The following is a 19,155-nucleotide window of genomic DNA, read 5'->3' on the forward strand; positions in this document are numbered from 1 at the left end:
TAGATGAGCACAATTTAAATCAATTGCGTTACAAAATTTTATAATATTTTTTAAACCCCAAATTTCCAAAAAAGTTAACAGTTCTGTTTTCAAAAATGATATTTCGAAGCCGTAACACTTTTGTGCAAGTTAGTAATAAATAATCTTACATAGAAGGAGGAACCAATACTGTTTACAGAACTGAACAAAAAAATTCAAAGTGTAACATTAGTTGGCGTATTTAAGACAATTGGTAGAAAGATAATTAAGTTTTATGTACAGTAATAAGTGAGAACTTTTACTTTCATTAAGAAATTGGTGTAATTACCAAGACCGGTATTTATCTTCACGCCCTGTTTCGGCGCGTTAAATCGAGTACAAGACCCTAAGGAAGGAACTGGAAAGAGAGAGTGAGAATTACAGTACTAACTTTTCACTTTTCCTCGGTCGGTAGGTGCGCTGTTCTGTTGCTTCTGATTCCAGTTAAGTGACTCTTAAAAATGTTCCACGATTTCACGAACACCGGAGCACAATCGATTTGCGAGTGCAACTTACATTATCAGAGGGACAAGAAAATCCTCTTTAATTCCGTATTCGTGTCGTTATCAATTTATTTGTATTCCTCTCTTTACACGGAGAACATCCGAATGGCGGGTACGAATTTGAAAAATCCACGAACTTGCGAATGGACAAACGGGAGTGTCGACGTTTCTGCTTTAATTCTGACGATTGTGCTCTGTATCACTTGCACTGTATCACCGCTTAAAGTATAAACGAACAGTGGAAGGATCGTGAAATGAGTGTACCACTGTCCCTATGCCGATCGTGATCACCTTTCGAGACGGTAGCTCGTGTGGCACTGCCGTAAGGTCGACGAGCTTCGTTGGTTCTAACGTATACTGTGTGTAAAACTCGTATAGTTTCAGCAATAGAGTTCCCCTGAACAGTGTATCATGGAGTGTAGCCTTTGATCCTTTCCTGGTACAGCATAGTATTTCGTGAGTTCCATAAAATCGTAAAGGTTCGTTACTTCGAGCACGCACGATCGATAAAAGGCCAGGTGAAACAGGACCCTCTGCGTTGCGTTAAATTCGCTCGTTAGATTATCTCTTCTTTCTTTAATGAACGAAAAAAACACGAACTGTAAGCACAGGCTTTCCATGTTGCGTGCACAACGCTGTTTCGAGATTTTGAGAATGATTTACAGAAATCGGCGAAGACTCTCATTGAGTTCTAAAAAATTTATTTAAAAAAAAACTATACACAAGACTATACACGAATAAGAATAATGCAAATTATCGGCTAAAATTCGTAGTTTTAAACATTAATTTACTTGACATGTAGCCATACGTTTAAATGTTTTTTTGAAGGGTACTTTTTTCGATTGTATAACTTCGAAATTTTTTAATAAAAATGATAACGCTTGAAGAAGGCTTGAGCATTACGTTTATCTTAAGTATCATGTGATCATTGTTATAAGGCAATAATAGAATGTCCCATTAAATTCAGCAATTCGTCACTGTGATTTTTCTTCTATGACGTAAGCAGTTGCGATCATGCATCCTCCATTACAGACAAACTGCTATACTATATTCGTTATGGAATTCTGTCACGACTTCTAATGCCATCAGATGTGACCTTCTACGATTGTAACATATCGAGCAGTTTTTTCAGTAGATAAATCGTATAACTGATTTAAAAAACAATAAGTTATTTGAAATAATGAGTTGAGAGGAATTGTTAGTATCATTAAACGGAATGAGGGGCCGAGAATCCCGGACAAAGCGGATGTGAAAAGGTTTGGTAAAAATCATTTAAAATGAAGCGACATTTAAATAAAATAAGAAAAAATTGATAACTGAAAGATTTAAACCTTTTTAGATTCAAAAACATTAAGTAAGTCAATCAATCCGCTTTGCGCTACCCCCTGGGTAATGTGAATGTTATTAAATAACTCAACATCAATCTTGGCAATCGTCACAGAAATAACTGTCAAAACCTCCATATGTAGTGCAGCCTTCGTGGGGCAGAGTTGGGCAAAATTTGTATCTAAATAAAAATTTCGAATAGCGAATGAAAGATAACAAAATGGCACTCGTAAAACATAAACATTGTTTACGGTAACGTTAACGACAACAGTCGTTAAACACGACATCATTCGAACTATTTTCAATAATATGTCATTTTTATCGCAACATTACGTATAAGTAAAAATTATTCAATTACACTCGAATTTGGACTCATTTGCATCGGGTGAATCTCTTCAATTCATCCATGACACTTTCATTAAAATATATTGAAAATTATAAAAATTTTAAGTTTCATTCATGCGTCATTTCTTATCTCATTTGGTCTTTGACGTTCGACGCGCGACGCTCGCCAGCACGTTTATTTGAGCTGGCCAAAGTTATTCGAAGCCTTCGAATAAAAGTTACAGATCAAAATTGAACATTTTATTCGAAGCGTTTTATTCGTGCTACGAATAACGAATAAAGATAAAGTAATTTTTATTCGAACAGTTATTTAAATAATTTTTTATCTAAATAATGCCTATCTCTGTCGTGTGTCCACCTGGTACATTGGCTGCACTGTATCCAGTCTTCGCGGACGGGGGATCGGACTATGGCTCAAAACACACGAAGTAGAACAATCGTATATTTTCTTTATCTTTGACAGACTTTTTTTTTTGGTCGTCTTTTTGCTCGACGGCTACAGCTAGGGCTACCTATTTCAAATATTTTCATAATAATATGACCGGGATCAGCAGGACAAAGAGGATTGGCTATCTACTAAAAAAACGAAGTGCTAAATAAAAAACATTTATTGTGGTAAATATCATAACTATTAGTAATCAAACCATGTAGGTAGCTGAGCGAAATTCGTAAGAAAACACTCAATTTTCGATATTTATTAATTTTTTAAATTTAATTTTTATGACATTTTATTACGCGATAACTGTGTTAATACTGTCCACGCTTGTCACATAATATTTATCCTAGGCGTTGAATTAATACCGACTGCAATTTATTTGAGAGTATACATCTCCAATCATGGCGACCATTCGTCACGGAAGTTCAGGTGGCACTGACATAAGGTCGTCAAGCTTCGTTGCGTCGCACCTGAACATTCTATGCAAGTGGTTCTCTGTTAAAACTGTAATATAACAGTCCAATGAAACTAAAGAGATCATTAAATTGGGTATTATACATTTTACAGGCCGATATACTGCTACTCACAAATATTAATATTCTCGTTGTATTTCAGAACGATTATTAAATTGAACTCATCATATAAAATCTGTACGTATTTGTATTCCAATACATTAATTTAAGCATTTTCATTTCAATAGTGTTGCTTTGAATAAAATCTATCTACAAATAATATAATTTGGAAACAATTGAATAACGGTAAGTACACACTGATTAAATGATTAACTGACATTGTACTAATAGTAATACCACTTAGAAACACGGACAATATATACAGGGTGGGGCAATAACTATGTCCGCTTTGAATATTGCCGTTATTTGTAATAATATGAAGAAATGTTATATACAAAACTTACACGGTATATAGGGGGGAATATTGTGACACAAACATTTTTTTCGTGGGTGAAGGCATAGAGGAGATTTCAACTTTGCATTGATGCAAACGGTCACCACTTCAAGCATCTTCTGTGATGTAAGAAAGTTTATTTTACTACCACAATTTGTTTATTTTACTACCACAAAGTTATGTATATAACATTTTTTCATATTATTACAAATAACGGCAATATTCAAAGTGGATATAGTTATTGCCCCACCCTGTATATAAACTGTTATGTCGTTGAATTGTAATACGTTTGAACGCATGAGGCCCATCGTTCATCATGCCAGCTTATGTGACAGTAATATAAGGTCGTCGAGCTTCGTTGCTTCCAAAGTGTGCACATATGAATCATACGCGTTATGACAGTGTAATTTCTTCAACACAATTGATAACAAAAGCCGCTTGGTAATCATTTCCACGCAGTCGTTTTTCGTTCTTACCTCATTATACACTTTTACGTAATTTACTTTCGAAATATTTAAATGGACATGTTTGATTTGACCGTGCAAATTGTCAGACCGACAAAAGTGTGCTGAAATTTGAACTCCTGCTCTTCTTCTCGGTACAATAATGAATCAAGTATAATGTTGTCAACTAGATAATGCGTAGTCTACGAAAATCGTAAACTACGATTATTTACGTTTTATTCAGAATAAATTGAGTTGAAACATGGAGTCGTTATCTATGTAGCTATGTACAAAAGATTTACTCTGTACAAAAGTCTGTGTTACAATCGAACCCAGGAGTTTCCCATTTCTTTTTTAAATATTCCCAATCACAGACACCGTCTTTACAGCCTTCCACTTCTAAAGGTTTCTCATTTAAGAACAACCTTACTTTGTTCGAGGATTCACAACTGAAATCAATAGTTAATTATAATAGAGGACAAGTGCATGAATTAAATTAATTGGATTAAAATTTATATACATTAAAGTATACGTACCTGTAGAAAACAGCTGCAAAATTTGCAGCGAATGGAGCAAGAAAGGTAGTCCGCCATTTTCTAGTGTCTTTCATGGTTTCAAAATTCGAGGCTTTCAGAGGTGTCGAATCTTTTGCAATTCCCATCGATGTTAAAAATAATTGTACCATTGAACTATGAGTAAAGTAGAAAATACCTTCCAGGTTGTTCTTCGTAGTTCCTTCTAGTTTTCTGAAATTGAAAAATATAGAAGAAATTGAATATGTTTTCGATGTAATAAAAATACAATTTCAATCGTGGAAACTCACGTAAAATGCTTGAACATATCTTGCAGAGGTGCACATCCGATCTTAGCGCTCATACTTTGCCCATGACTAGCATGGTAATAATAATGAAGATCTTCTTCGTATTCAAATATCTTTAATACATCCTCTGTGAAAGCAGCACACCAAGGAGACAGTTTGTCAATGTTCCATGCTTTTTCGAAGACGCATGTAGTGTGCATGGTCAGAACTAGGTCTAAAAAAAGGAAATTTTGAAACTTATTTCTTCTAATGAAAATATTTATTTTTGTAAAATCGGGTCTTCTGGGCCCGTTAAAAAGAATTTTAGAAAGCCGAAAAAAGTGGGAGTGTCACTCAGCTAATTATGCTATTGACAGAACTACCATTAGCACGTACGTTGCCACTAAAAAATCGTGAAGGACGTGTCATGTGCCACCGATTCGTATTTTTACTCTTAGCCACACACACGCGCGCACGCGCGCGGGTGCTGTCTCCGCGTTGAATGAAGTCATTCAACCTTCATTATTGTAATTATATCTGTACGTTCAACTTTGATATCGCCTGACCCTTGTTAATGTCGCGGCCGATCGAAGCAACAAAACTAACCGTCGTTAAAGACAAAAAGAAGTAACCGAAATTAGTCGTCCAAATGATAGAAACTAAAGCAATCAAAAATGCAACGAATCCGAATGAATCTAGCTGCCATCGCTTTTGTGCGATGACTAAAATCGCCAATATTGCAGAGAATCAAATAGGACATAGGCCTAAGACACGGCTGATGACTCTGACAGTCCCAGAAATTATATTTTTGAGTTCCACTAACTAATTCCTTCTATTGCATATGGTTCTATATTTCTTCTGACAGAAATCATACCAAATGGAAGATCGTCTTCAAAGCCGAGTCGTTGGCTGACTTCATGAATTGCTTTGGTGTACTCCGGCCCAGTCAAGAAAGCATTGACTTCAGCGTTAGTTGATGGATCTTTCATGATTTCTTTCCAAGGTTTACAAATTCCGTAAATCTAAAAGTAAAGTAAACTTCCATAAATAAAATTGAAATTTACGCTAAAACCTTCGTCTTCTATTCTGTCAGACCTTCAACAAAGTATCCTCATTTACTGGTACTACTTCGGTCCTGGCAGTCACATTGCCAAAGAGACCTTTAATGAAGAAGTTCATGCTAGCTTTAGTTCGTTGACTATCGGTAGACCTGAACTGTGTAAAAATTAATTATATTCAGAATACTTTTTCTTCAAATAATGTGTACATGAAACTGTTAATATTAAAATATAATGGATGTAATTAGGTGATATATGGTAACAGGTACATACTCTGAAATTTTTCACTGGTACATCATTTGAATCATCGTAGCGCAAAAGGCTGGGGAAATAACTTCTGTATCGTTCTCCAAGTGATCTCCAATCCTCTTCACCTTGTGTCGTCAAATATTTTTTCTTATCTGTGCTAAAATTTGGATCTAGCTTCCATGCTTTCAAGTTCCTGATATCTTCCTTGCATAAGCTTCCGCCTAGAAATTAAAAATAAATTAATAGCAGATGATACTAGGAAGTAATAAAAAAAGAACCCCATTTACAATTACAATGTTAAATGATGTAGCCATTCAATATCTATAACGTTTCTTAAACTATTTACACATTAGAGTACATATCGAAAGTCTTGGAAAAAAAATTGACAAACTGCTTCACCTTATGTTGTCCGATTATGTGTGTTCTCGCTTTTGAAGGTGGTAAATCGCACATACTAATATTGTGTTCCATATTGTATTTGAATAGTGTTATTGTTATACTGTGATTAAAGATTCCATGAACGAACGATGATGATTTGAAAGTGACAAAGCTCTATAGATCAGAAGGTTTGCTGTCATATTCACAAAACAGAAATGGAATTTTAGAAAATAGTGGCCTGTACAACGTTTCTACAGCTGTGTACACACAGGGCGTTCATTTGAACAGTCCTCACGATTTGTCAGCCGTTTGCGATAATGTAATAAAAAAAGTTATTAACTAAAATTTATCTGTGTTGAGTGGACAACGTGTAACGATAACAAACATATCAAAAGTACATTTTTTTTATAATGAACCCAAGGTAGCTTTGATTTTGTTTTAAATTGAATCATACTTTTTTCCATTATACTGTAGGGGACACTAAAACGAATTCAACCAGTATAAAATATGACACTTTTATTCACACAATACTAAATTTACAAATCTATATCACTACTTCCACTGCTTTATATTTAGTATTGTGTGAATAAAAGTGTCACATTTGGTACTGGTTAAATTCGTCTTAACGTCCGCTACGATATAATGGGAAAAAATTATATGGTTTCATTTGAAAAATCCAAGATAAACTTCACTGAAAAAAATGTATTGTTGATATGTTTATTATCGTTATAAGTTGTCCAATCAACACGGACAAACTTTGATTAATAATTTTTAATGTTACATTATCGTTATCTAAAGATATGTTAGAGTGAACACCTGTATGTACATATGTATATACCCTAAAAATACCTAAATGGATACCACGACAAAATGCGTATTAATAAAATAAATAATATATTAGTTTTGTGGAGAAGAAATGAACAATTTAATCAAAAAAAAAATTGGTCACCGAGCATGTTCAAGACTGTCACAGAACAAGTCATGTATGTACCCTAGTGTATAGTTTGTATCTACATAATTTCAAACAGTACTCACGTCCCAGTTCATGATTTTTTATAATACTAAGTTGAAGTTCTGGTAATTGAGTTATCATCTTTTCAATATTTTCCTCTCCTGAGTAACGAGTTCCATGTCTTCCTAACATCCAAATTTGCTTCGCCTCACAGTCTACAAAGATAATTTCACGCAAATTGTATTAAAAGCGAATCGTAAACTTAAGTACCTACAATCACAGTCTGTAAAACTTTTAATACTTACTTGGCACAGTAGTATTTCGTATTAAACCATGAGTTAAACCGTATGCCGTTTTCGTAGCAGCGTATAAATACGGATGTTCATCTTCAGAATAGCAATAATTTTTACTAGCATCACTTAAAACTAATTGATACTCGAATGATACGAGTACAATTAGTATTGTAAAGAATTTTATATCCAACATTCTTCTAATATTGAAACTGATCTTTCATTTGTTTATTTTTGTCCTATAATTAGATATAAAATAGATAACTATTTTTTGCAATCAAGAAAACTTGTTATATAGTTTAAAAATAAATCCTGTGCAATTCTTCACTACAATTTATATTTCATTACTTTATCCCAGCACCGCTGTTATTGAATGTTTTATAAGTTATATTATTTATATGTATAGATTACTTTATTTCCATTTTTGAAATGTAAAAATGTTTTTAGTTATGAATATTACTATGTATTAGTTATTTTATCAGTTATTTGTTAGTTATTTATTAGTTATTAATGGTTTTATTTATAAGTATTATAAATATTAAAGATTTATAGAATATTTACAGAATTAAATAATAGAGGCTCAGTGCTTACGTGTGATTGCTGAAGGAAATGATCAAGAACTGATCGCTTACCTTACCTGTCTAGTGTGCCGTGCGATGGAAAGATAAGAATGTCACTAACGCTTCGGTATTCCTCTTTTATAGCAACAAACTTACCACAGTGAAACATATGATTCGTCAAGAACGTTGATACTTAATGAGATCTCATAAACCATTTTTGAACATATGTCCTAGATCTGATATAATGAATATGAAACACCGACTATATAAACAAAAATCAACAGTATTTATTAATATTTATAAACTGTCTAGTTACTCGATTCTTCAGGATAATAAACGAATTAATCATTACTTCGATAACCGGTTCTTCGCATAATTGATCCCAGAGAATAAAAGTTCGAATAGAAGATAGGAAACTGAACTGAACGTTAAAAAATGATGTCTATTTAAAAAGTTGAATATACAGTTATATTTTAATTTTGTTTATGCATAAGATATATAAAGTTTAGACATTTAAGCAACTTGTAAGGTTAATTTTATATACTGCGACAACAGATAAGTGATGCTAGCCGCGTTAATCGAGAATCGAATAATTAATTATGAGTGATAATTGCAAATTATCAAACACGCTTTATGTTTATAAATGGAATAAAACATGTTTATGTTTGAAACAATTCTTCTTTATAAACATTAACATTATTATGTCAGCATTTCACAATAATGTTAAAATTAAAATGATATTTGTATCCAAATAGAATTTTGTAAGGTGTTTCGAATAATCAATTCTATAGTTCGGGTGGTACCGTGTATTAGAGTTAATAGACGACCAAATGTGACAATTATTAGAAGAATTATCATATCAAAAGACAGACGTAAGTTAGGATCGCGTGTTTTTTAGTACAGTTACCAAGAACTAATTATCGAGATAATACAATTTGTAACGTAAAAGAACACAATGAAACGAAGCCATACGCATGCCTGTTGATTATTATTGGAAACAAACATATGTAATCATTTCTTACTGATATAACAATCTTTTTATCACTCTTTGATATGTAAAATATTAAAGTTATCACCACGATGAAAGTAAAAGATGCAAATACTATAGAAAAATGTAAACGAAATGACTAATAATAATTTCCATATTTGACTGACTGAGTTTATTCGTGATAAAGACCAAATACACAACAATAAGCATGAAATGTTCGAGCTTCGTAAGTAAATGTAGAATAATTGTCTTTTTCAGGATCCCAAAGGAATCCAACAGAACTTTGCACAGATTGACCCGTCTTCTCTATAATAGTTACATTGATTATGATTTTGTACCTAAGGGTAGACGTAGAAATAATATCATACTTAATTAGCTTAAAATATGCATTCTTATTTTTAAAAAACGAATCGTTCTATAAATTTGATCACCTGTCAAAGTTTAATCGTTTTATTTTCTCTCTAATATATCCTGCCACCGATTTGCAAACTTCTGGACACACCGCAGCATCATAAGAGATGTCTTCAAGTTTATTAATCATTGTCATTTTCACAATCTTATCCACTGCATCTACTTTAAAAGGATTATAAGCTTCCAAACGATAACTATTTTGATATTTCGGTGCCTGGCGAAGTAAAAAAGTTAAAAAAACTAAATTGGAAAAATATAATTAAATAGAACGTTTATAAAAAAGTAAATTAAGATTCTACTTACCTCCCGTTCATTATCTTGATTTTTATCGTTCACATCGAGTAGAAGGGGCATTATATATGGGTCTAATGACAGTATTATTTAGAGAACTTTTAGAGATCGTAGGTATCGATTAACAGTAGTTTACGATTAGAGTACGAGTATCAATTAGGAGTAGTATAAACAATTAAGTATTTTTCTACTTGTACTAAAAATGTTTATATTAGTGGTATCTCCGAGATACGATTTTATAGTGAATGAGGTTACTTGGTAACAGAAAGAAACAAAATTATTTAATCAATAATGGACCAAATCGAAATCAATAAACATATTTTTAAATATTTCCCAGTATTTCAAAATGAATAAATTATTAAGCGTTACACTATTAGTAATTTATTTATATTTGTTGTTCGTAAAATTGTTCATAATTGTGTTATTGTTAGTAATTTCGAATGAATTTCTACGCCTTTTGTATATACCTTCTAAAAACATACATTGTATTACTTTTTTTAAATATATAATAGATACAAGTATTTCAAACTGTATCGATTTAAGGAATATATCGAAGTGATACTAATTATCGAACTCTAGCGATTATTGTATTCTTGAAACCGCGTCTTTTGACAGTGTTGCGTGGTGTTGCGTTCGAAGTTTGTACGAATGTATGAATTGTTTAAGTAGTGACAATATTTGAAGTATCATGTAGCTTTACGAATGTAACTCATAATTAATCAAATAGTGTTAATTAAATAAAATGTTATTGTGTATTATGCTTGGAATCGAATTGAAATCAAACGAAGAAGACAGCGACGTACAAAGGTTAGTTTAATTTATTCAAACATTTATTACGTGACATTTCCCTAATTTTATTTGAGTAAGTTTGTACAAGTGTAACTGGAAAGCAGTTGGATATTTTTGAAATATGTATTATACGATATCAGTTTCTGAACAAATACGTATATAAGCTTCTGTATGAACGAATAATCTGTATGTTGTACATGTTTGACAAAAGTATGGAACTTTTTCTATAATGCTACCATGAAGCATTATCCATACTCTGTAATTATTTATAATAGTAAATTATGAGTTGTTACATGTATTTAGTTGCACTCCACACACAAATGTTTCAACATGTAAAATTACACAAGGTACCAAATAACACTTTAATATTTATATATTTTTGTATCTTGTAATAACATACTTAAACATTTACTGACCTAATTAATTAAATAAAGTACATTGTGTATATGACAGATTGACAATATTTTTGCCATTGTTTTGCAGTATAGACATTATATAATCCTGACATTAATTAATATTTATTTCAATATAACAATAACATTTAAAATTTTTCTTCCTCTTCAAGTTAAATACAAATTTGGTAATATTTGAGTTACAAATGTTATACCCATGTAACATTCATTAAGAAGTAGAAACTTACATTTAACTGTAAATGTTTAAACAAAATTCTATATCCAAAATATAAATAAACTTAATCAACAAAATTGAATTAATAATTAAATAAAAAATAAGTTTTAATAACTAAAAAAAATAAACTTAATTGAAATAAGTCTTTAATACAATATAAATACAAAAAAATACACACATTCATGTCTGAGGCTTATTATTAAAAAGAAGCATGAGATTCTTAATTTGCTTCCTATTAGTTTTATGTTATACCTCATTATTAGTTATAGAGATGAAATAAATCAGATAATTTAAAAGCTAAATATCAGCCATGAATGTATCTGATTTTATCTAATAATGTTATACATTATTGTTATGTAGCACTTTCACGTAAATCACTTTAAACACTAATACTGAAAATATACATTTATGCTACTTTAGTCTACATAAAAATCAAATACTACTGATACGGTAAAAGAGTTCTGCATCAATGGGAACCTTATCTTTTCTTATAATTAAATAATGAATACATTCGATCAAATGACTTGTAAATATACAATTCTCAATACAGCAAATTTATTGATTCTTCTAAGATAACAATTCAACTTCAGCTTGTATATTTTGCCGTGCTTGTTCTTCATATTTTTCACGAAATTCCTTTGTGGCAAAAATATTTGGGATTTGCACAAAATTTTGTAGCACCTATTTTTTTAAAAATGCACATAAACAAATATATGAAAAAGTTGTGTATACTTGAATGATTTATTATTCTGTAATTTACCTTCAAACGCAATGCAGTATACATTGGCTCACTCAGAAAAGAATATTCTCCACGTATCTTTTCCCTATATTCTCCATAGCATTCTGGAGAACAACCTAACACAGCCATATCCAAATCTAAAAAGTAATGAGCATCTTCACCACCAAAGGCACCTCCAACTTTATGAGCATCTGTACTATGCGTTGCAGCTACTTTAAGAAGCTCACTAGCTTCCTCTCTTAATTCTGCATCCTATGTGTACAGACAATGTTATATTACTACCCTTATTTCAAAATTCATTGTTGACAGTAGCAATTCTATACTGTTAAGTGATACTTACAGGAGCAATTTCAGCTTCATCTGCAAATGCATTAAAATGATCAAGACTCTTGTTCTCACCATCTAAAGCTTTGGGGTCATACTCAAAGCTATAACAGAATTAAAATTTATTCAGTATTATGTATTTACTTTATTTTATAGCAGGACTTACTTTTGAAAGAATAAGGCAAGAAGCACAGCTTGGGGATTCTTCAAATTATCTTTGATCTCATAGTAACAATTCAACTTCTCCCGTAAGGAATCTAAATTATGATAAGTACGCTTCTCTTCAGAATAGGCTTCCTGTAATTTTGTGAGCCATGTATCACAGACTTCACTATTTAAAGCCTCAGTTGCATCTTTCCAGCTTTCTTCTATTGATGCCATTTCCTTCTGAAATGACATTAAAATTTGGCAGATATTTTTTAACAAACTATTTTTCAAATTTTCTTTTATTGGAATAAGGTATATCTTTTTAATTTTAATAAGAGTAACTACTTAAAATTCTTGCCTTTAATTAAGAGAAGTAGTAAAAAACCAAGAGATCTGTAGGGTATAGAAGACGATTGCTTTCCTTGATTTTAAAATACTCACGGTATATTAAATGAGCCAAATAATGCGATAGTTTAACTTAGAGGTGAAAAGCAAGAAACTGTGCTTCGTAGAAAATTCTGATTACCGATACATAATGCGACGCTGCGGGTGTCCACTGACTGAGTGAATTCTACTTGATAAAATAAAGTCCGCTTAGACTTATTGATCGGATTGTGTTCACGTTTTATTAGCGAAGTACATGCATTATGTAGTATTCCTTCTGTGAAATGATGCCTTTTAGTTTCATGAAAAATTAAATTACAACATTGTGAAAACGTTGAAATTCTAATGAAAGAGACATTAAGATTTTTCTCGTAAAAAATTATTTACAAAGAATTTTATTAAGTTCCCGCCTAAATAGTTGGTAAGCCTTGTACAACCTATTGGACTTCCCCGCGTGTAGCGAATTGATGAATAGGGATTGATCGTTGCAATTTTAATTACACAATAATATTACGTTCCTTTTTATTATTTGGCATGTGAAACCTACATTAGGAAATATTTTTGAAAATGACTTCTGTAGTAAAAAACGTTTTGGATTGTAGTTTTATACACGTTGTCATGTAACTGGTAGTACAACTGGGTAAGGAGTGATTCTACGTGAAAAAGTAAATCGGAAATATAGAATAAAGTTTTTTTAATTGAGACATCGTTTTCGAGAAAATCGACTTTGAAAATCTGCTGAATACGTGTAGTGTAATTGAATAGGACTTGGCTAGCGCGTCTGTTCATTGTATTCTGTTTCTACTTACTACAAAGTTGATTTTCTAACTAGCAATAAGAAAATCGACTTTAAGGTAACAAAGTCTCAAAGAAAGTATTTTATTGTATATTTTTGACTCATTTTTTCACGTAAAATCATCCGTACCCAGTTGTATCACCAATTACATGACACCCTGTATCCTGTACATGTAAGACTTGTGACACTGCCTCCTGCGCGGAGCAGTAGATAATGTCTGCCGCGCGCAAGGCATGCAAATTTTTGTTATAATTAAATGTAATTCGATAGTCACTGTTTACGATTTTAAACAGAATAACATTAGAAGAATAGAAATTACGAAACATTACTCATTAAAGAAAATGTATATCCAAGGAAATTTAATTCAGAAATTGTCATTCCTTAAGTATACCTGTATTGTAACCTTAAAGTTATGTACATCAAATGATAGTGTTACACTGATAAAATTGTGATACTATAAAGACTACTTTTGAGACATTCAAATCTATAACTTTAGTAAAAATGAAAGGTGCAGTAATAATATATAATTTTGTAAATACATGTAATACTAAGAATGCAATTTATATGTTATTTTTACATAATTTTAAAACTACTCGCAAATATACATTTCTTTTTCTTTAATTGCAGACAAGAAAGTAGATGCAAGCATTGTTGTACTATTTTATGTTCTTTTTATTGCACCTTTGTCAATAGTATTATTTTTGTATGGATTTTTTCCCTTGATAAACTATGATAACACTATAGCCACTGAAAATGATATTCCAACATTCATAGAAAATGTGAGGTAAGCTGTTACAATTTTATAAAGAAAAATAAAAGAAATGAGGAAGTCCATATATTTTTATCAAATGCATTAATTCTTTAATAATGTCAAATAAATTTTGTAGAATAAAGACAGATACATTATATCAACCAATGGTAAAAAGAGTGATCCTAATGGTTATTGATGCTTTAAGATGGGATTTTATAACAGGATCAATTGGAAAAGTGGCTATGCCTATAACAAGTAGTCTTATAGCAAACTCTTCAGCATGTTTGTTTCAAACCAAAGTACACCCACCAACTGTTACAATGCCTAGGATAAAGGTGCCATATTTAGAAACAACATAATCTTCTTCTTTCATGTTTGTGACAGTTTAAAATATAAAGAGACACATACTTTATTTTCCATAGGCAATTACAACAGGTGTAATTCCTAGTTTCATTGATGTTGCTTTAAATTTTGGGAGTAAACCAGTTACTGGTGATAATGTACTCCTTCAAGCGAAAAAATATGGCTACAAATCAGTATTTTATGGGGATGAGACTTGGCTTACATTGTTTCCATCTGTATTTGAACGTTATGACAGTACCACATCATTCATTGTAACAGATTTTACAGAGGTATTTTGAATTTAAAACTTCATTAGATTAGTGTAGAAAGTACTCTGTAATTCACTGAATATTACAAATTTAGGTTGATAATAATATAACTAGGCATTTACATAAAGAATTACATACTAAAACTGACTGGTCTATAATGGTCCTTCATTACTTAGGACTTGATCATATTGGTCATGTTCATGGACCATTTAGTCCACTAATTAAAACGAAACTTAAAGAAATGGACAATGTAATTGCAAGAATTCAATCAAGAGTCCAAGAATGGGTATGTGCACTATATTACCTTTAATGAAAATCATTATTATAATATAATTAAAAAGAAAGAAAAAAAAACAATAGCTCCTCTTTTATACTTATAAAGATAGTGTGAACTTATTATCTTCAGAATCAAAATAATGATTCTTCTCTGTTTATTATCTGTGGGGATCATGGAATGAAAGATTCTGGTGGTCATGGTGGCTCGACAATGTCAGAAACAACTGTACCTTTCATTGCAATCAGTGGAAAATGTGTACAAAACAATAGTCATTTCACTGAAGTAGCACAAGTAGATATTGCATCTACGTTGTCTACTATTCTTGGTGTTCCAATACCATACTCCAATTTGGGAAGTGTCTTTTTAGATTCTTTATACAATTTACCTGTATCAAAGAAATTATATGTTCTTTTCTACAATGCTAAACAAGTATTCAATCACTTTCAACAATTAACAGACTATAAATCTGAATGTGAGTAATCTAATTTATTTATGTATCATAACTTTGAATGATTCAGTACATTTATATCATCCTTACAGATGCATATCAGAAATATATGGAAGCAATAAAGCTTCATATTGCTTGGTTAAACACTAAAGATCATACGAATGACATAACAGATGATATTGTACTTTCCTATAAGGCTGCACTTAAAGGAATGAAAGAATTACTCATAAGTAGTATGATAAAATATGATTTTCATTTAATAACAGTGGCCATATTTTTCTTAAGTCATGTAAGAATATAAATTTCATTTTACAATAGACGTTTTAAATCATTTGTATATAAAAGTTTAATAATCGTTTCAGATAATTTGCATTTTACTAGAAATAAAGTTTTGCACACAGAGTATTCCAAAAGGTACCACTGTATTAATTGTCTTGAACATAGGTTTGTGGCTACTAATAAATTATTTTTCGGAATTTGAAGGCATATCATTACTTTATTCAAAACAATTGATTAGTATTGTGATACTGTTATTTATAGTAATTGTTTTAATCATAAATTGTTACTTGCTTGTCAGTGGTAATTATTTCAAATTTCTTACACTTGAGGTAAGCAGACTAGAATATAATATACACTTACACATGTTTATACAATATAATAAATATTGTATGTAAAATTAGGAAACAGTGAATAAGATGGGAAAATGGTTTTTTCCTCTTGGTGCATTTGTACATGCAATAAGTTTTGGTGGTAGCAGTTTTGTGGAAGAAGAACATCAAACTTGGTATTTCTATTGGGCCACTCTTCTTATTCTGCTACTTTATAATACTGCTACAAAATTTTATTCTCATTTGCAATTGTAAGACAGTTTTACTAATATGTTAGTTATTAAATTATAGAAAATATAATTAATTGTATGTTTAAATACAATTTCAGTTACAGAAACTACAAACAGTATTCCAATGCACAAAACTGTATTAAACTTTTGTTATTAATGATAGGACATAGAATACTTAGGAAATTAAATAGTACTGGAGACAAATATGCTCACCTTCCTGATATAGCTGGAGTCTTGGTAGAACAAGAAAGTATGCTGGGCATGACAGTCATGCTTGCCACTGGTAATTAAATAATGCATTCTATGAAGCTACTTCAGTATGAGCATAGTGTTAAATACTTAAAATTATTTTCTTAGCCCTTATACTTCTGATGTGGCTGGATTTTATACATGAAGATAAAAAGTACAAGAAATACTCACTAATGTTTAATTTACTCATGTGCATATGCATTTATCTTCGACATATGCACAACAATAATGTTATCAAAGTACCATTATATCCTCAATCTAGGTAAATGTGTTCCTTTTAAACCCAAGATTTACGCTATTTCATAATCATTCCAAATACCATTCTTGCAGAGGCATATACGAAGTACAAATTTTCTGGATGTTATTAGCAATGAATTCGGTTCATTATATTTATCGTTTAGTATCAATGATCAAATATAATAGAGGAATATTTTTACAAACCACGTTATTTTTCATTTTACGAATGTGGATCATGGTCACGGCGATGCTTCATCAGCCGTACAATGTGATTCTTTTACCACTTCAAATAATTGTTTCTAGTTTGACTGGCTCAATAATTAAAGACAATAATGCGTTTGTATATGCTTGGATCGGCAATGTATTTTATTTTTATCAGGTAACATTAAATACGAAAGACTTATAAAAATAACGTATTGAATGTCAGAAAGTGAAAAATTATTTTTCTTCAGGGAAATTCAAATAGTTTAGCGACCATTGACGTAGCCGCTGGTTACGTTGGCATACAATCCTATATGCCCATTGTTAATGGATCATTATTAATAATTAATACTTACTCTGCGCCTGTTTTGGCCTATCTTTTGCTAGTTTATTATTCGGTATTACAATATCCGTATGAGTGAGTAGCTTCAGAATCTTAATCATTAGAAGTTATTGTAGTACAATACACCTGCTGTAAAATTGTCTTTTTATTTTCTAGTACACATGTGATTATTAAGCAAGTCAGTAAAACGTATATTACATGGAGATTATTACCAATAACTATTTATACAATCATAATCAGTATTCAGCGTCATCATTTATTTGTATGGTCGGTGTTCTCGCCGAAATTATTATATGAAGCTGTATATTCCACTGTTATTTGCGTTGTAATAATTATCGTATTAATTTTGATTACGTTACAAAATGCAATAAATAATTGTCACAGATAATCAAACGTTCTGGTTTAATTCTGCAAACTACCGCTTTATGCGGCAGATAACTGAATAAAAAATCTACAATCTGGGAGAGAAATAGAAAAATGTATGTCAAGGACAATTTTATTTTAAACTTTCAAACTTTTTTTACAATCATTTACACTTAAATTAATTACCCAATCATTTCTACAAGAATCGAACTTACAAAGAATTAGTAATACACATAAAACAGTAACTTTATAGAAATACTTTCTTTACAATCGAAATTATTTGTTTACCTACTAAAGCTCAATTTGTAAATAGTATATACTATATAAGTTTACCTTTTAACTCTATATGGCTATATAACAAATGGCGTACACAATAAAATTAAAATACTTCCTTATATAAAAGTGTTTTTTGTATAATTGTAAAAACAGAATGCAGTTCGAATCGAATCGGAAATAAAATTCTATCATAAATCGTATAAATAATAAAATATGCTGAAATACTACATTATTTCTTTTTCTTATAAAATAATAGTCCTTATTTTAAATCGTTATTTTTCTTTCATTTATTTCGAGACTATAATTTATATATAGTGACTTTCAGTCACATTTTAAAAATACAAATATAAAACAATAATTACTAGTCACGCAACATAGTATCCAAAAATATCCTCAAATATGTAATATGTTAAAGCAACATTCTCCCTCAATTTCTCAAAGTAAATTAGTTCCTATAGGAACACAAAAAAACGAAAAAAGTAACAATATTCTCGGTCGCCTTCGGTCTAAATAATATTAAATTGGCTAAATTTAATTGTCAGTAATGTTACAGATCTTTGAATGCCATTTTTTTAATAAGTGTTGCCACTTTATAAAACAGATATCGAATAAGAATAAAATACAAGTAGGTAATTTGTAATATTTCAATTAAATTTCAATTTCATGTGCATAAAAATTAAAAGTCGTTCATTAATCTTTAGCCTTTTGTAAAAGTTAAAGAAATATATAGAGCGACAACGCAATTCGAAGTTATATAAAAATATTGCGCATCATTTGTGCACAATATTTATAACGAAAGTTA

The 19,155-nt window shown here is 30.9% G+C and overlaps 4 protein-coding genes across 5 annotated transcripts; 1 reads left to right on the forward strand and 3 right to left on the reverse strand.

Moving 5' to 3' along the window:
• Positions 1-4,152: 4,152 nt before the first annotated feature.
• On the reverse strand, positions 4,153-8,361 carry LOC107194029 (multiple inositol polyphosphate phosphatase 1-like). Of its 2 annotated transcripts, none has more exons than XM_015583586.1 (9): positions 8,341-8,361; positions 7,719-7,942; positions 7,497-7,628; positions 6,108-6,304; positions 5,872-5,991; positions 5,651-5,798; positions 4,801-5,011; positions 4,514-4,723; positions 4,153-4,426 (listed from the first exon to the last, which is right to left on the reverse strand). In XM_015583586.1, the coding sequence occupies exons 2-9, from the start codon at positions 7,897-7,899 to the stop codon at positions 4,276-4,278; spliced, it is 1,350 nt and encodes a 449-aa protein (XP_015439072.1). In that variant the 5' UTR covers positions 7,900-7,942; positions 8,341-8,361; the 3' UTR covers positions 4,153-4,275. The 2 variants fall into 2 exon arrangements, with proteins under 2 accessions (XP_015439072.1, XP_015439073.1); XM_015583587.1 differs by having other exon boundaries at positions 8,336-8,360.
• A 1,062-nt stretch (positions 8,362-9,423) lies between these two features.
• Positions 9,424-10,016, reverse strand: LOC107193893 (tctex1 domain-containing protein 1-like). The gene is made up of 3 exons (XM_015583428.1): positions 9,966-10,016; positions 9,683-9,876; positions 9,424-9,589 (listed from the first exon to the last, which is right to left on the reverse strand). The coding sequence occupies exons 1-3, from the start codon at positions 10,014-10,016 to the stop codon at positions 9,424-9,426; spliced, it is 411 nt and encodes a 136-aa protein (XP_015438914.1).
• A 1,920-nt stretch (positions 10,017-11,936) lies between these two features.
• Positions 11,937-12,819, reverse strand: LOC107194161. Its single transcript, XM_015583729.1, has 4 exons — positions 12,599-12,819; positions 12,449-12,536; positions 12,130-12,360; positions 11,937-12,050 (listed from the first exon to the last, which is right to left on the reverse strand). The coding sequence occupies exons 1-4, from the start codon at positions 12,811-12,813 to the stop codon at positions 11,937-11,939; spliced, it is 648 nt and encodes a 215-aa protein (XP_015439215.1). The 5' UTR covers positions 12,814-12,819.
• A 1,441-nt stretch (positions 12,820-14,260) lies between these two features.
• Positions 14,261-18,102, forward strand: LOC107193894 (GPI ethanolamine phosphate transferase 2). The gene is made up of 14 exons (XM_015583429.1): positions 14,261-14,267; positions 14,387-14,543; positions 14,647-14,845; positions 14,933-15,142; positions 15,216-15,407; positions 15,528-15,870; positions 15,939-16,135; positions 16,209-16,454; positions 16,527-16,705; positions 16,789-16,967; positions 17,042-17,195; positions 17,264-17,549; positions 17,623-17,789; positions 17,871-18,102. Exons 1-14 carry the CDS (start codon positions 14,261-14,263, stop codon positions 18,100-18,102), a joined length of 2,748 nt encoding a protein of 915 aa, XP_015438915.1.
• The last annotated feature ends 1,053 nt before the right edge of the window (positions 18,103-19,155 follow it).

This window comes from Dufourea novaeangliae, unplaced genomic scaffold (assembly GCF_001272555.1).
Source record: "Dufourea novaeangliae isolate 0120121106 unplaced genomic scaffold, ASM127255v1 scaffold21, whole genome shotgun sequence".
In the NCBI taxonomy this organism is placed as follows: Eukaryota; Metazoa; Arthropoda; class Insecta; order Hymenoptera; family Halictidae; genus Dufourea; species Dufourea novaeangliae.

Excerpts from the sequence above, each read along its gene's own strand:
- LOC107194029 (XM_015583586.1), bottom strand. The coding sequence starts at position 7,899 with ATGTTGGATATAAAATTCTTTACAATACTAATTGTACTCGTATCATTC. Across the intron at positions 5,799-5,871 it reads ATGAGGATACTTTGTTGAAG|ATTTACGGAATTTGTAAACC; the intron begins GTCTGACAGAAT and ends CTTTACTTTTAG. Across the intron at positions 4,724-4,800 it reads GATATGTTCAAGCATTTTAC|AAAACTAGAAGGAACTACGA; the intron begins GTGAGTTTCCAC and ends TTTCAATTTCAG.
- LOC107193893 (XM_015583428.1), bottom strand. The coding sequence starts at position 10,016 with ATGCCCCTTCTACTCGATGTGAACGATAAAAATCAAGATAATGAACGG. Across the intron at positions 9,877-9,965 it reads ATCAAGATAATGAACGGGAG|GCACCGAAATATCAAAATAG; the intron begins GTAAGTAGAATC and ends TTACTTCGCCAG. Across the intron at positions 9,590-9,682 it reads AAACGATTAAACTTTGACAG|GTACAAAATCATAATCAATG; the intron begins GTGATCAAATTT and ends GTCTACCCTTAG.
- LOC107194161 (XM_015583729.1), bottom strand. The coding sequence starts at position 12,813 with ATGGCATCAATAGAAGAAAGCTGGAAAGATGCAACTGAGGCTTTAAAT. Across the intron at positions 12,537-12,598 it reads CTTGCCTTATTCTTTCAAAA|CTTTGAGTATGACCCCAAAG; the intron begins GTAAGTCCTGCT and ends ATTCTGTTATAG. Across the intron at positions 12,361-12,448 it reads ATGAAGCTGAAATTGCTCCT|GATGCAGAATTAAGAGAGGA; the intron begins GTAAGTATCACT and ends CTGTACACATAG.
- LOC107193894 (XM_015583429.1), top strand. Across the intron at positions 15,408-15,527 it reads AATCAAGAGTCCAAGAATGG|AATCAAAATAATGATTCTTC; the intron begins GTATGTGCACTA and ends TATTATCTTCAG. Across the intron at positions 15,871-15,938 it reads AACAGACTATAAATCTGAAT|ATGCATATCAGAAATATATG; the intron begins GTGAGTAATCTA and ends TCATCCTTACAG.